The 17,149-nt window shown below is 43.1% G+C and overlaps 1 protein-coding gene across 1 annotated transcript; it reads right to left on the minus strand.

Moving 5' to 3' along the window:
- Window positions 1–787: 787 nt before the first annotated feature.
- On the minus strand, window positions 788–16,937 carry frmpd2 (FERM and PDZ domain containing 2; the record flags this gene model as incomplete). Its single annotated transcript, XM_079182864.1, has 27 exons — window positions 788–825; window positions 1,495–1,561; window positions 2,715–2,929; window positions 6,129–6,324; window positions 8,276–8,361; window positions 8,956–9,049; window positions 9,396–9,494; window positions 9,791–9,972; window positions 10,687–10,803; window positions 11,210–11,317; window positions 11,693–11,773; window positions 11,882–11,982; window positions 12,156–12,348; window positions 12,496–12,655; window positions 12,805–12,990; window positions 13,100–13,252; window positions 13,447–13,585; window positions 13,684–13,816; window positions 14,034–14,208; window positions 14,340–14,411; window positions 14,517–14,673; window positions 14,994–15,081; window positions 15,561–15,636; window positions 15,814–15,993; window positions 16,097–16,162; window positions 16,461–16,624; window positions 16,817–16,937. 27 exons carry the CDS (start codon window positions 16,935–16,937, stop codon window positions 788–790), a joined length of 3,447 nt encoding a protein of 1,148 aa, XP_079038990.1.
- Between the last annotated feature and the right edge of the window lie 212 nt (window positions 16,938–17,149).

Here is a 17,149-nt window from a genome sequence, read left to right on the forward strand (position 1 = left end):
AGGTTGCTTTTACAGCATGAAATTATGGATCAAACCACAGTTATGAGCAGAGGTTATTTGACCTGAAATGTCGCATGTAAGATCAAAAATGCTTGTGTTTGGATATAACTGACAAATAAACTGGCAAAGTACTCAAAACCTCCTCTGTGGTAGTTCCCACTATAGGTATCTCCAGGAAACATTTTGCCATTATGACCCAAAATACCAACTTCACTGGTAATAAACATGCACATATTTAACAATCCTAATAATGTCATCAGGCTCCCCAATTATCCAGTTACTCACATTGTTATTTAACTATTGCTTCCGTAAATCCATTCACATAAGGCCTCAAAAACTCTCCGCTCTCCTGCTACGTCAGTGTTTCTTCAGCACACCTGGAAAACAGAGAAAACGAAACCTCACTGTTAGTCAGAAGCTCAAGACAAAGCCAACAGCAAGCACTGATTCAGATCCGACATGTAGCGGTGAAGCACCGTGTCATGTTCCGTCATGTCACACTGAGACAGACTAACCAGAGTCTTTGTGACAATCACAAGAGGTGAAAATACGATACAATATGACAAATATGTGTCAAATCACATCGCGTCGTGTCACACTGCGGAACATCACTGACCTTTCAGCAGCGTCCGAGTCCATTGATAAGATCAGTTTAATGCACTGATCCAAACACACGTATCGTTCACTCTTTCCTCGGTCTCCATCACCACTTCCTGATTGAACAGGAAGCACAGTGTTGCTTCTGCACATCCCTGGATGCTGGTGCTGTATGACACCGTGACATCACTCATGTGTCAGTAAACTGATCGATGGAAGGAAGGATCCCTACAGAAAACAGACAAATGGGTGAGGAAAATCTGTGGTGTGTTAACCAGTGGATACATTACATGTACAGGCTGACCAGGCACATGTCCAACAGCCCAATGTGTGAGGGGCACACTTAGCCTTCACCTCCAAAATGTCACTCAAAGAGACTCAAAAGAAAAAGAAACAAAAAAACAACCACAAAAAGACACAAGGAGACTATGAGGAGACAAACATGAGCAAAATAACTACCAAGAGACATCAAATGACCTCAAAGAGACACAAAGCAACTTCAAAGGGACCAGAATGACCACAAAGAGAGACTAAAGAGACTCACAACGGCTACAAAAAGGGGCCAAACAACCATTGATAACTACAAAAATCACTGGAAGAAAATAACTACAAAATACCCAAACAATTACAAAGAGACACAAAATGACCAGAAAGAGACAGACAATAACTAAAGAGACTCACAACAACTAAAAAAAGGAGCAAAGCAACCACAAAGAGACACAAAACAACAACAAAAAGAGGCTGAACTACTAAAAAGTAATTGTGTCCTAATTGTGTAGGAAAAGTGGTGGGGCTTTTTGTGTGTCTGTGTCCAAAAGCCCATTATCTTATAATCCGCCCATGGTGCCAACGTGTATATGTGCATGTTTGTGTGTGTGCGTGTGTGTGTGTGTGTACCTGGAGCAGGCCGACTGAGAGTCAGTTGAACCTCAAGCGGTGAAGTCTTGAACAGCTTTAGCACCTTCTATAGACAGAAGAGAGAACTTTTAACAGCAATGCCACTCTTTGAAAATGCTTCATAACAACTACAAGTCCCGCATTTAAAACCCTAATTAAGTAAAAGTATGTTCGTATATTCAGCACTATGTAACCGAAATGATTCAAAGTAAAAGAAGGCATTGAGCAGTTCAACGGTCCCGGTCAGTGTTTTACTATTATGTATGATGCCTCTGGATTAATATTACTTCTGCATTAAAAGCAACATTTTATTGTTGTAGATGTTTAAGGTTGTGCTAATATTAACTACTTTGCATACTGTATATAATTCATCGTAGTCTATAAGACCAGTATAACATTGCTGTCTTGTTAGACAGACCTCGTATTTCTTAAAAGTCAACCTTTCATGGCCTCAGAAAACAGCCCTGTTTTCAGCTTTGTGATGATGCATTTTCCAGCTTATCCAAGAGAGTTCTTAAACAGTTTACATAGCTGAAGAAGTATAAGAATTCTATCAACACATCCTCCTTCAGTTGATCAGAAAAATAATCATATTCAAAATCCCAAAATCTGGAGATACATGGTTTTCACTGGAAAGGAGGGGAATCAAAAATTCCAATCTGAAAGGAAACTAAAGGCGTCCGACAAATGTAGTGGAGTAAAAAGTATTTGCCTCTGAGACATAGAAGTATGAAATAGAATAAAATGGAAATACTCATGTAAATGTACAGGTACCTCAGATTTCTACTTAAGTACAGTACTTGAGTAAACACACCATTTCCATTCCTAGTGATAGCAAAACAATTCAGTATTTCCTCAATGTTCAGATTCTGCTCAAAACAAGATTTAAACCATCATGAGAGCAAAACAACACACAATAGTTGATAAAAGTATAAATCATATATCTCCATGAATGTACTTATGTATTCTGCAATAATTACATATAATCATATACCGCAACAGCATCATGTCTGTCATATTAGAGAGGGACAACAATATCTAATTTGATACAATGGGCGACTCAGTTGAACTCTTTTACAGTCATGTGTCAAACTGATACACCATCGTGCAAATAATAACAAGTACATTTAAGAAAAGTCCATTACTTAAAAACAAATCAATGATTACTAATGAGATTAATAAAGACAAACGAATAGACGTCATTGCAAATCTGCACATACTGAATAGGACAGCTCCTTGAGTGACTGGCCATTGATTGCCAACAGGACGTCTCCCTCCTGGATCCTGCCGCTCTGATGGGCTGGCTGGCCGGGGAAAAGCTGCTTTATCCGGACCAGGCTGCTAAAGTCCAGAGTGGGCGGATCCAGCTCGCACATTAGGAAGCTGAAGCCCAGGCCGTTGGCGCTCTTAGTCAGCTTCACTTCCTGGGTGTTGTCTGATAGTTTGGGGTTGGGAGGACGGAGGCAGTAATAGGATAATGAGGAGGGCAAACAGTGTAGGCATATGGAGGTCAGGAGTTTAAGGAAACAGGAAAGAGGAGGTGGAAGGGAGAGGTGGAGGTATTGAAAGAAGAAAAGCTGATTAGATGATATTTATTTTAATAAATTTTCCCGCGATTTAAACTTTAAATCAAAATAAAATGCCAAAATACAAGCAAAATTGATATTCAGTGCCTATTCTCAGACCATGTCCCATCCCACAAAGATGCTCCAAAACTGGGAGTGGGAAGATATTAACGATATTAACTTTTCACAGGGAAATGGAGGCTACAGGTGAGACTACATGGTGGTAGGTGGGTCTTGTGGAACACTTATGAACAACAGCAGCACTGGTCGCAAGTGAGTGCAGCAGTTAACAGCTTTGTGTTGGGGAGAGCAATCCAGCAGCAGGCATGACGAAGCTAAAGAGAGAGAGCAGAGCACTGATGGCTTACACTGCCATGTCGTCCATGAGAAGGACATTTCAGCAGACTCAAGTTGTCTGTAAAGTAGCTTTAAGGCAGTATGCTATGCCATTATTTTCTTTTTTTTGTCCTGCAGCTCAAACACCACCTAATAACCTCATGATGGCGCCACAGCTACGGTTATTTGTTTGTAACAATAGACGTATTCATATTAAACCGTTCGGCACGAGGCTGATGAACCGAACAATACATTTGAATAATACTAGTGCATTTAGAAAATTCAGAAGTTTAAATTGTGGGAAATATAATGTTTTTGGTGGACTGCGCTCATGTAGGAGACAACGGACTGTGTGACCTCTGAACCCGGAACAATAACAAAAAACATCTTAGACCCCGCACTTCTGGGAGGCTACGCTAAACTAGCTTAAAAAACAACAACTCTGCGCATGACAGTATGCTTTGTAATTAACGGACAATGCATACAGTCCAAATCTATATAATCAACACAATGACAACAACAAACTCACAAGAACCAGTCACATATATTCATATGACAACAAAGCAACAAATCCAGCAGACCTGCAGCAACACGCATTCTGCTACACCCTCGAGGGCCATTCAGATATTAGATGTAAAAAAACAAACACAGTTGACTTACCAAATGCTGTTCACTTAAAGACAAAGTCCATCCTCCTTTCTTTGTTGACAAAGAGTTTAATCCCACGGTTAAATCCCAACTCTCAAATCCGTTTCTCCTCCTTATTCAGCCATTGAGTGTTAAAAAAACAAAGCTAGGTAAAAAATATTAAAATCTACACCAAGCAAAATACAAGAAATTTCATAATTTCTTCCATATCTTTCAATTTAAACTCTTACTACTCCGACTAAGCCTCTGCTTAAGTTTTGTTTTCCAATTGCCCACTGACCAATCACAGCACACGCTGCACCTCACTGCAGAGCTGCACCTGAAAACTGAGCTGCCCGTTAATGCTGACGTACTTGTAGGCCAGCTAGAAGCTCTGGCACGTCAAAGAATACGCCCAACATGTCAAACTAAATATCTGATTGGTTGAAGACTATGACAATCAACAATATCGTCCCCATTCATTTAAACTGCACATGGAGGCACTGGTGAGTCTGCAGGCCTCGGGCCTCTCTTCTACCTAGAGACACAGAGGTGAAATCTGATTGGATAAAAGCTCTACTTAAAACAAGCTGCACTGGAAGCAGAGCAACTGAGGAAGACAGTAGCTGTGCAATGAGAAAATAAGATAATGGGAAAAATATGTTTATAAATTATAATACATGTAGTGTATTTAAGAAAAGATATTAAATTATAAAATAGCTATAACTTTGTGATTCTGTTTAGGCCAGCAGAAAAGGCCTTGCTGGCCCTGACGGCCCACCACCGCCTCCCACATATTTATCTAGTAAATTTAAGGTATAGCCAGTAGCAGGTTGGCTTAAAGACAGGCGATAGCTAGCCCGGGTCTAAAGTAAAGAATATCAGCCAACCAATAAAACCCGCAAAACTGCAACCTTTTGGTTTTTGTGTGGATTAAACAAATGAGATGTAATGTAATAAGTGAGTTTTAGAGGTGTTGGTGAGCAGATTTTGTTATCTTTTGACACAGCCAGGCTAGCTGTCTCCCCCATTTCAAGTCTTTGTGCTAAGCTAAGCTAACTAGCTGCTGGTTGTAGTCGTATATTTATCAGAGAGATATAAAAGTAGAATTGATCTTTTCAATTAACTGTCAAAAAGAACTTGAATAAACGTATTTCCCAAAATGTCGTTCTATTCCTTTAATCTCCCTTTTTGCAGTAGTTGGCCTGTATGGGAGGGTTTTTTTTTCATCACATAAGAGACAAAGATTGGTTAGCCAAAAAAGTGGGTCAACTCAAGATATAGCCAAAACAGATTCTCTTCATCACGGAATAATTAATTTGTCAAATCAAAGCTTGTTACATCAAGAAATTCAAAAATAAAATCACATTCAGGATAAAGAAATATTTACTTGCATGCCCCCTTCATCCTTCTATAGACATGATGAAAGGCAACAGTAAAATCAATTTATTATTGATAAATAATTTTTTTTTATTCCAATATATTTTTCAGTAACAGATACATAAATTAGTTAGTGAGCAACAACACAACAACCGAAATGGTTAGGATTGACATTGTGATGGTTTAGGTGACATCAGACGTTGGCCTTCTTGGCCTCACACGTCTTGTGTGGTGTGCTAAGACAATATAATTACTCTGTATTATGTCAACACGTGTGATCTGCCTGCCTATGTGAGAGGAAAGAGGATGCATGTGACAGATATAGGAGGACAGGCCGAAGGATAAAGGAGGCCCGGGGGATAAGAAGGGGGAGGTCAGTAAGGAAGATCAGGATGAAGAGAAGGAAGTGTGTGAAGGTTCACCTTCAAGCAGCCAGACTAGCGTGGTTGGCTATTAAAGCACAAAACAGCTTAGAGTCAACAGGCTTTCTCACGCAGGCTCTTCCTCAGTAGTGTAAGATTTTTTGAAGGAACTGGGGGACCTGCAGATCGATCTATTGGCAAAATTGCATTCATAATGGGAAGTTGGCAAGAGCCCAAATGCTCTCACCAAATATTTCTCACTAACTCCCAGAAAGAGATCTCGGGCTTTCGTAGTTTGTTGAGGCACCTATTGCGCACATAAGTTCAAAGTCCATTGTTTTAAATCTAAACTGAGTTCCCCTACCTTCAGTGACGAAGCTGTAGTCCCTGGGCCGGTCAAAGCTCACGTTTGGAGCAGTACAGACGGAAGAGCAGCTGTTGATCCTCAGCGGGCTGGTGGCTGGGCTGGTGCTCTGATTGGATACAACGCTGATGGTATCTTCGCCAAAAGAAACCCTGGGTACGTGTGTCAACACCCTCTCCAAAACCAAGGTGACCAGCTAGAGAAGAGGAGAGGGAAAGAGAATCACTTGCAACAGCTTTGTGCCCCGTCTCAGGAGCCGATTCTAAAAAAGAAAGTATCCATGTGGCAAAGTACAAAATGGGCTTGATGCAAATATGTCGATTGTGAGGGGTGAGTCAGCTAAACCAGAGGTCTTGTCAGAAGGGGCAAGTCCAGGCTTACAATGACAATGCTCTAATTAGAAGGTATAATGTTAGCATGCTAACACTTGCTAATTACCACAAAACTATTACAGCTGAAACCAAAGTTTTGGACAATTACAATTTGGACCTGATGAAGAGAGGAAACTGAAGGGCTAGCCAATATGATTACAATTGATCCTGTTGGGACATGAATGCGCGTACCAAGTTGTTGAGACATTTCACTCAAAACCATGAAAAGTAATCTTCATGGTGGCGCTAGAGGAAAAGTCACGCCGTCATCAAAGTCGTAAGCATTCATCGTCTCACAGCCGTAAATGTGTGTATAAACTTTGGTGCCAATCCATCTTGTAGATAATGATCATCATCATCAGTGTATATCAGTGGTGGGCTGTCAGGGCCAGCTAAGCCTTCTCTGATGGCCTAAACAGAATCACAAAGTTATAGCTATTTTATAATTTTATAATTTTTCACAAATACACTACATGTATTATAATTATTTTTCCCATTAGCTTATTTTCTCATTGCACAGCTCCTGTCGTCCTCTGTTGTTCTGCTTCCAGAACAGCTTGTTTTAAGGAGAGCTTTTATCCAATCAGATTCAGCCCCTATTTCTCTATGTAAGAAGAGAGGCCCGAGGTCCTCTAGGTAGACTTTGCAGATTAAAGTATATGGGATCGATATTGTTGATTGTCATAGTCTTCAACCAATCAGATCTATAGTTTGACATGTTGGGCATATTCTTTGACGCGCTAGTGGCACCGAGGTAGCCTGCTAAGTACGTCAGCATTAACGTGCGCCGTGGTTGGTCAGTGGGCCAGCGCGTGACTAATGTGAAATTTAAGGAAGCTGGCAGAAGTTAGTTGGAGTAGTAAGAGTTCAAATTGAAAGATATGGAAGAAATTATAAAATGTTTAGGGTTTTGCTTGGTGTAGTTTATTTATTTTTGTGAACGGTGTTCCTGGCTGACAGCGTCGCACATGTTATGGCTGGGAATGAGTTTTATTTTAACTGAGCATCTTGGTGTTTGGAGCTATGCTATGCTAACCTGAGGACGCCATAGCACGGCAGGATACTACGGTGCTTTTGAAAACTTTTGGAGAAACCCGAGTGCATCTACAGATCAACGAACATGTTCGCAGGGAAACGGAGCTCCACAACCGTGGTCCGCCCGCGGGCACAATGGCGGAGGTGGGATCCCGGCCCCGCTGCGAACTGGCGGCGAAATATAACTGGGGAGGCTCGACTGTCACTGGCGTCCATGAATCGAGAAGGACTTCTTACTGGAACTGAAACGATGTACTGGGATTAAACTCTTTGTCAACAAAGAAAGGAGGATGGACTTTGTCTTTAAGTGAACAGCATTCGGTAAGTCACAAACTGTGTTTGTTTGTTTACATCTGCAGTAACGTTACTACTGTTCATTTGTCTACCGTGTTGTTTTTATGAATAGTATTTGAATGGCTCGTGCTCTTGTGTGGTGGAATGCGTGGATCCGCTGCAGTGTTGCTGGATTGATGTGTCATGCTTTGTTGTCATATGGATATATGTGACTGGTTCTTATGACTTTGTTGTTGTCATTGTGTTAATTACGTTGATTTGACTATGCATTGTCCGTCATGCACGGATTCATGTATCTGCACCGTAGCTGTTCAACTGTAGTAGGACAGCACAGAAGGCCCAGGTATAAAATGCACGGCCCGCCACTGGTGTATATAGATAATCATTGGTCTCTAATGGGATTCCCACACTGACGTAATACAACATGAGTCACATGTCTTCCTTTACCTCCCCAGTTTTACTCAGATGCTCCACAGCCTGCCGGTAGGTGAAGCGCTGGAAGCTAACCCCATCCACCTCCAACAGTCTGTCCCCTGTAACAGAGAAAGTTTGAGACAAATAAACAAACAGATTCATTATTTGTTCTCCTCTTCCTCCTAATTATTTACTCCTCACCTCTTGAAATCATCACCTAAATGCCAAAATGTACACACCAAATTTCCCAATCTTAATGAGTGATTCATTTCAATGACACGGTGTTGTTTGCTCTCTGGGAGCTGTTATGGCTCTGGGGAAGATGCTTAAAAATAAATCGAATGTGTTACATTTACTTATTTAACTGTATATTCTTCAATCACGCAATCAAGATACCATTACATAATTTGTACCCTACAGTGTTTTTCTCACTGTTTTCCTATTTACAATTTCATCTGAATGTAATGTGTAATATGTTACTCATTATTGCCTGTAAGTTGCAAATGTTTCCATTGGTCAGCTGGAAGAATAACGGACGCTTTACATAAGAAACATATATTACCCTTCCAATAATCCTGCGCTTTAGATGCTCAAGGCTTTCTCACTATCAAATTCACAGGAATCAACAAATGGCCTCGCTGGGTAAGCTTCACATCACATGATGATTCAACACACCATTAATAAAGCAGTTTGTGGACATTTAGCTGCTGTACCTGAACGTACTCGTCCGTTTCTCTCAGCAGCCCCTTCCGGAACGAGGCTTTTTATGTAGATTCCTCCATTAGGAAGGTTAGAGTTGACACCACCCTGAATGGTTAATGATGAAACACAGATCTGTGATACACTGATGATGCTGCGGTGATCCGTGTGAGTGAGGTAACATGGCCCAACCTCTCTCCCTCTGTAATGTTGTCACATGTCAATCAGACTTAGAGAGTACAGTAGATTTGTGACCCACTGCTGGAGATGAGTTGCTGTACTTATTTCACAGGCTGCTCATTTTCTGATATACATATACAGTATATTTTTTTACAGAAAACAGAAAGTGTGTTCTGCCTTCTTGTTGGTACTACTTTACATGTTGTCAATGTCATGGATAACACATTTCAGACCGGAGTGAGTTCTCTACGATTCGCATGTTTCATAAACTTACAGAGATGCTGATGCCCAGACTTCCTGATATCTTTCTGAGCTCCACGGTGATCTCCTCAGGCCTCATACAGTTCAGAGGGACGGACAGAGAGCAGTTGTCCTGAAACCAACACAGACAGAAACAACACTTCAGTCCTGTATCTCTGTATGTCCGACTGCATACACACCCACTGATCCGTGCATCCATACAAATTATTGGCAGATATTTACAGTCACAAGCACAATATCACCATCGCTAAATGAAGACTTATGTTGGAAATACAGTCAGTCATATTCCTGACATTAATTCTGCCTATATGGGGTCTAATAGGGTATAGATTAATCGATGACCCTTTTTGAGGATTATAAATAAAGACACTGCCACAAAAAACACCTAAACTGTCACCATGATTCTACCTGTGCACCGAGGTCTCGTCCTTCTCGGGGGACGTGAAGCCTGTTGCCGGTCTTCGGCGTCATCATGGTCGAAACAATCTCATCTGAGCTGTCGTCCCCCGATCGGACGTCCGTCATTATTGTGGTCTGAGACTCGTAATGCCGCAACACAGGAGAGCGCACGTAGTTGGGACTGAGGCCCACTGTGGATAACAACAACAACAGAGTCATTTGATGGTATACCTCAAAACACTAAAGTTTTTGAAACATGGTAAGAGGTGCTAACTATTCTTCTCAGTGCTTTTTGTCTGAAAGTGTTCAATGAAACGGTCGTCATTTTGGAAAATACACTCTTAGAATGGTGATTTTCTACACAGTCCCCCTTTGTAATATGGCACCGAAAAGCTGTGTGTGTGTGTGGGGGGGGGGGGGGGAACAAAATGCTGTTTTGGCATTTGTAATGTAAAGAGTTGACAGATGGAGAGAACACTTGGAATATGGTGTGCTTCACATCACAAGGGTCTGAGGCTTTAACTGGGCAGTATGATGAGAGCTGGAGGATGGAATTTGTTTGCACCCCTGCGAGCAAGCTGAGTCAACAAAGACTGACATTTTGCACGAAGACAAACAAGTGGGATGATGATATAACATTTCTCAAAAAAACACACTAAAATGTTCTACATATTATCGCATATAACAATAGACGCAACACACCCAGTGAGGCATGCTAAAACCACAAAAAAAGCCACTATGCTGCACAAAGAAGAGAAAGGACATCATGCTCATTTTCACGTTGGTAATTCAGAACAGGTGCATCAGTGGAATAGGCCAATTACTAAATCGCCAGCATTACACGCAAACAAAAGGAGGGCAAGGGTCACATCCACAGTATCATTACACACACACACACAGAGCACCTTTTGCCTGTGAGATTATGAGCTGCACCTCCTCGGGGCTGCTCTGCATGACCTCTGCTGCCTTGCTGAAGGTGACGCCCTCCATGCTGATGTGGTTCAGAGAGATCAGACGACCACCTGCGGGCAAAGGTCACAGTGAAATGGTGCCGGTGTCCAGTATCAGTGGAGTCTGAAGACCTCTCCACCGCCTCTGAACCCACGTGTGACCCCCAAAGGCCTGTGACCTTATCAAACAGACACCTCCCATCCCCTCTCCGTCCTCCTTTGCACTTTCCCCCGCTACACATTTCCCTGCATCCATTTCCTTAAAAACAGAGGACGACGCCGGATGATTTCAAAAGATGCCCATCACCCAGATAGTTGAACATATGTGAGGGGTCTGCACCAAAATTAGGTATCCACCATCTGAATTAGACACGTTTGAGTTCTAAATGGAAAAGCAGAGCTCTGAAAAAATGGAACCTCAGTAACTCATTGAAGACAGTGTTGCTAAGGAGGTACAAATGTCCACGTGATCCTCTACCTGGTTGGATGCGTCCATCCTTATCGGCGGGTCCACCAGGCACAATGGAAGCAACAAAGATGCCCAAGTCATAGTGGCCCACGGTGTCCTCTCCCACTATCACTATACCTGCATGAACACAAACCACAGATATGTTGAGAGGAGAGAGAGAACCCTCCACCGGCTTTTCTGTACGATTTGGACGCATTTTATCACTTTACATAATTACTGTCAGAGTGTTTACATGATCTAACTCATTGAGCCTTTATATGACTGAGGATTTTGCAAGTTAGGATCTATGGGCTCTGAAATATCCGTGTCCGTGGTGTAGAAGCGGACAACTTTTTGCGTTGTTCATGGGATGGATAGACGCTAGTCGCGGGTGAACAAAACAAACTGGGTCCGCCACTAGTGGTGGACTATTCCATACAGTTACATCAACATCCTAACAAACTGATCCAGGGGGGGGTCACATCAATCTTCTCTGTTGTGTGATCAGCTTACCCAGGCCAAGCTTTGGGTCTTTCTTTAAGTAAAGACATATGACCTCTCTCTCCGACGACGGCCCTAGTTTCGTTGGGGTTTCTGTAAGGCACACAGCAGAGTAGCACGTAAAGAAGAAGTTGAATTGACGTTGTTGATCGTGTTCGCAGACTGTCAGGTAGAGACAACCAGCAGTGTGCTCGGCCGTACCTCTGGCTGCTGGGGAGCCGGAGGGAGCTTCGGATCCGCTCCTCTGAGAACAGGCAGGGGAACGCATACCAGTGCTGCTGCGCTGACTGCTGGAGCAGGTGCTACAGAAGAAACACAGAAAACCAATGTGCTTATAGTGATGGAGTCATTACGAAATTCTGTCCTCTGAGAACAGGAAGCGCTTTTTTTTCTTTTTTTTTTGTGCTGCCGAAGTAATTTTGGAATAAGCAGAAGAAGAACTGAAATTAGCATGAGCTGCTAGATAACTAAGTACCTCGGCTCACTGAGGAGCTGCTGTTTAATGCGCGCCTCGATCCTGGCTGCGACGTCATCACACAGCTTGTTCAGGGACCCGTCCTGAGGCGTGGTCAGTCCGCTGTCATCCTGTGGCGTCTCCGAACAGGAGAAGGACTTGAGCCGGCTGCTCTGAGAGCGACACAGTGCAGCGTACTGCACGATGTTCTCCTCTGGAGGTAAAGAAAAGAAACATGGAAGGGTTAGTTAGTCTTTCCAGCGATGTCTTCTGAGGTCCGCAGAAAAATGGCGACAACACTCGGCGAGTTCGACAACTCAAAAGGCTGGTTTTGGCAATAGTCACGGCGCAGCAAACTGACCTGAGACCAGGCTGTGGCTGAGCTGGCGGGAAACCATCTCATTGTTGAACTTGTGTTGGGCTGAACAGAGGTCACACAGATATTTGGCTATCTTCGATCGCTCTGTGATAAAGATGTGCTTCTTTTTGCTGACGCGGCTCTCTACCACAAATTTACGCCTCTGCAGGAACACGGAGGAAAGTTTTTTAGGGAATACCACGCACAGTTTAATAACGAATGTCACTACCAACCACATTTCTTTTTTTGGCAGCAATTCTATTCCAAAAATTCACATCGCAGGAGGAATCAAATCCCCATCGCTCCACTCACACTAGAGGAGATGGTTGCTGCCTCCCTCCAGTAGAAAGTCTGACCGGTAGATCGGCAGCCATCTTTAACCTCGAAGACGATGACTCCTTTGGCACAAATCCCCAGCATGATCTCTCCTTCTAAAGGCTTTTTCTCACGAACCACGTGGTGGAACAAAACGCCATATTCAGGCAACTGATGACACACCTTCAGGGACAAATAGAGAGTGGTAACTGTGCTTCATATGGTATTAATGGTACTCATAGTTGTATCACTAGATGTGAATTTCCAAAATGAAATTTGACTATTTGGCCACCTTGAGGAACTCGAGCTCGGATTCGTCGGTGAGCATCTGAGCGTTGTTGGTGTGAAGTCGTAGCAGCTCCCCCTGAATGTGAGGCAAGGCGCGTTTCTCCATCACGCTCTTGGACACGTACTGGTCGGGGCGGTAGTAGTTTCTACCGTACACCTACACACAACGGATCAAAACCTTTCATTGAGAGAAACTTGATCATTGCTTTCCAGTAATTACACCACACCATTGCGGAGACACTCACATTATATGTCAATGTTTAAAAATGCTGTTCAGTTCGTGGCACCTTTTAAATATTAATTATTATTGGATTCATTTGACATGTTTTGTTCAAATTCGTGGTGCACAACCTCCGGCATGCAGTCCCCGCACTCCGTCTGCAGGGCCAGGGCTCCCAGGTACAGAGCTGTCTCCTCATGGCAGGACAGCCGGTCCTCCAAAAGGTCTCTCCGGAGCTGGAGGTAATACTGGTGGCAGGTCTGCTTGTGCCTGATAGAGAAGGCCGCACACATTTAAAGGATTCGGCTTTACGAGACACATTTTTGTAGCTTTTTCTTTCTAGTAACGCAAGAAAGAGCAATACTTACAAAAGAGAAATGTCATTGACAAAAAATTTCACCCTGAAAAAAAGGACAAAGGTGGTTGTAGGCACTTTCTTCCAGCTATCTGGAGCGACTTTGGAAATCTTGGTGTCATTGTCCACAAAGAAAAACTCATTCTCTGACCAGAAAAAAAGAGAAAAGAACAAAAAGTATTAATTGACAGAAATATTGTATAACTTCTAATCTAACTACACCACAGACAACGGGCATGTTTTCCAAACAGGATGTAACGTATCAAGTGTTCAGATAAACCGTTACAAACATGCTACAATCAGACAAAAACAGAGCCCTTCAGAAAGACTCCCTCACTCATCCATCCACTCAAACCTCTTTACCGTCAATATAAGCAAGGCCAAAGTAGAAATGTTCCACCATGTTGGAGTGAGCCACAATCATGTCAAAGACGTCCCCTCCTCTGGATTTCACCTCACACTTCACCAGGATGCTCTGGCCGTTTGGCATCAACACACTCAGCTCCCTCTGAGTGGTTGGAGATTTCCCTTTCTTTGACTACAAAAGGGAGAAAATTATTTATTTCAGAATTAAGACTTTAAAAAGAAATGATCCATGCAGATGCCCCCGTCAAACCACTGTCAATCTCTCCAAACTCTCAACGGCGACTCTGTTTTCTCAGAACTCACCAAAATGGATCCAGGCAGCTCCAAGACAACCAGCGGCTCATCTAACATTCTAATAAACTCAGGACCCATGTCCTGCAACAGAGGACGAATCATATAAAAAACAAGGTTTTGATGAAACATGTGATGAGATATTATGTTATTACTACTATTGTAACATGATATGATAACCCGGCTCACCTTCACTTTCTTGTGGTTGAGACTCATCATGGATCCGAACCGTGCGAGGGATCTTGAGATGGATCTGTGACCACCATCCATGTACGGACTGCAGGGGTTGCGGTTCAGCCGCTGCCAGCAGCCGTAACTCTCCCTGTGTTGGCTTCCCGAGGGAATCCTGGGAAAAATGAGTTTTCCATTGTCAGTCTGATCAGAGTCGAGATCTGTCACTCAGAACACAATGGCTCAAACATCACACACATTTCTTTTCCTTCTCCTCCGGGGGTTTCATCCTCCCAGCACTGTCTTTTTACTTTTTTCATATTGCTTTTTAGCATTGCAGCAACATGTCAAACTTGAATTTGGTTGGTTTTGAGGTAAACACCATATGTTTATACTGTGTTTTCTTACTGTGCCTTAAACCTGTAAATGGGACAATGACAATGTCCTATTTGCAAAAAGAAAAACCTCTGTTATAATGTGTGTAATGCTTCATACCCTGATGGCTCGCATGGATAAGATGCTCCGGAGAATGTTCTAGACATCTTCTTGTTCAGCATCCATGTTGAGTTACTAAAAGAGTTTCCTGAAAAACAAATTGGTATGCAGTACTTGCATTTTGTCCACATACCAATATCATGGCTTTCACAATTCAGATGGTACATTTTAGAGTCAGATGAGGAGATTGTTACAACCTTCCGTCTGAGATTGGTATCAATCTTCTCATCTAACTCTGCAATAATAGTGAATCTAAGCATATTTCCTAAAATGCTGAACCATTGCTTTAATGTGAAATCACATTCAGTCATCCACTTTTTGTCGTTCAAAAACCTAAGGTGCAGGACAAAAGTCGTGTGTTCATGTTTTCTAAGTTATATAAGAAGGAGACTTTATCAGGATCAAGTTAAGGTGGGTAGTATTCTCCTCTTTGGTTTCTGATTTCTTTCTCAAAGAAGAACAAAGGAGAAGTGGTTTACAGAGCAGATATGTGAACGCTGCAGACGACAGAAAAGCAATTTCATTTCAGTTAGACTTTAAATCTGACAGACGGGATCGGTTTCTTACTGTGTAATCTGTCCCTGATCATTTGACTGCGGTCTGTTAGCCGGGATCCATTTTCAGCCATGGACACGTGATCAACCTGCAAAAGACATCACTGTCCAGGTCAAGGAAACAAGCACAGGGTTGGTGCAATCAGTAGGCTCAACAAAACAAAAAAAAAACACCTACAAAATAAAACCTCAAAAACAAACATGACCTCCTCCTCCCCTAAGGAGCTGAAACCAAGCCAACACCATCCACTCATCCGCCCACTAACCGAGTTTCTGTAGACATCCTCCACCAGCTGCCTGACGAGCCGATCGGCAGGAGGCAGCATCAAGGCCCTGTGGTGGAGCTCGCAGGTCTCCAGCACCGCCAGCAGGTCGGTCCGCCTGACCACCATGTCCTCGCACATGCTGAGCAGCAAACCCTCCAGCTCTGCACTCAGCTGGACCGGCTGGGAGGAAACAAGCGACAGCAAAATGGCTGATAACGCGAGCGCTGAGAACGATGTGAGAAACGAGTTGGAGCGAGAGATAAAAGAGGGAGGAAAAGTGTACCTGGTTTTGAGGTAGATGATAATCGACACACCAATAAAGAGTCATCCCCAGTGAGTACACAACCATCTGAGGAGAGCAGGAACAAGGAAAGGATGCAGACGTCAATTTCGGACAATTAAAAATCAGTATACATGGGATATTACTCCAATTCAATGATACTGTCGACTAAATAAAAATAACAAGTTATACGGATTTCTTCCTATTTCATGATGGTCTGGTGCTCAAACTTTTTAACTTGTGTCCTAAGACAAAGCATTTTTTCCACGTGTCTCAGCAGTGACATTTAAAGAAAAAGATTGCAAGTTTTGGATCCTTCCCTATCCCATAAATAAATGTGATGCCCCCTCAGATTTATCATGCAAACCTTTTCGGCTGCAGTCCTGGTGGAGGCAGCCTGACCCTGCTGGACCTCAGGAGCTGTGAAGGAGGCCACGTCTTCGTATCGGGCACAGCTCTTGAAGGCCAGACTCCCGTTGGCTGACAGCAGCACCGAGCCTGGGCTCAGCACGCTGCACATGTTGCCCGAACCTGAACAGAAAGCACGGCACAAACTGGTGACATTTACTAACTGTTAGGGTTTCGCTGTCTTTCTGTTGTGCTGTTTCGCAGTGTTTCAACCTCAGACTGTTTGTATGCTCTTGAATGCTGCCTGAGAATAGAGCCGCTGTGCACTGAGACAGGTGGATTTTTGGAGGAAATGGGAACTGCATGAGCGGTTACCTTTTTTGGAAATGGCCAGTAAGGCCTCAGTGGTGGCGAGCAGCAGACACCAGACCTCATCCTCATCCAGATTGGAACCCCGGCCCTCCAGCACTTCTGCCAGGGTCACAAATGTACCCATCCTGCTGGGACACACACACACAACAGAGACACACACTCAAGGCTACAGGTCGAAAGACTGTACTGCTGTATTACGTGTGGGAAATAGGTGTTTCTGTACCGCACATTAGTTTAGTTATTTATCTACATTAAAACGCAATCGTTTTTTTAATAAGTAATTCCTGTTACCTGGATTGACACTGTTGTATACCACAACACGGTCCATTACAGGAG

The sequence above is a fragment of the Pholis gunnellus genome (assembly GCF_910591455.1).
Source record: "Pholis gunnellus genome assembly, chromosome: 21".
Lineage (NCBI taxonomy): Eukaryota > Metazoa > Chordata > Actinopteri > Perciformes > Pholidae > Pholis > Pholis gunnellus.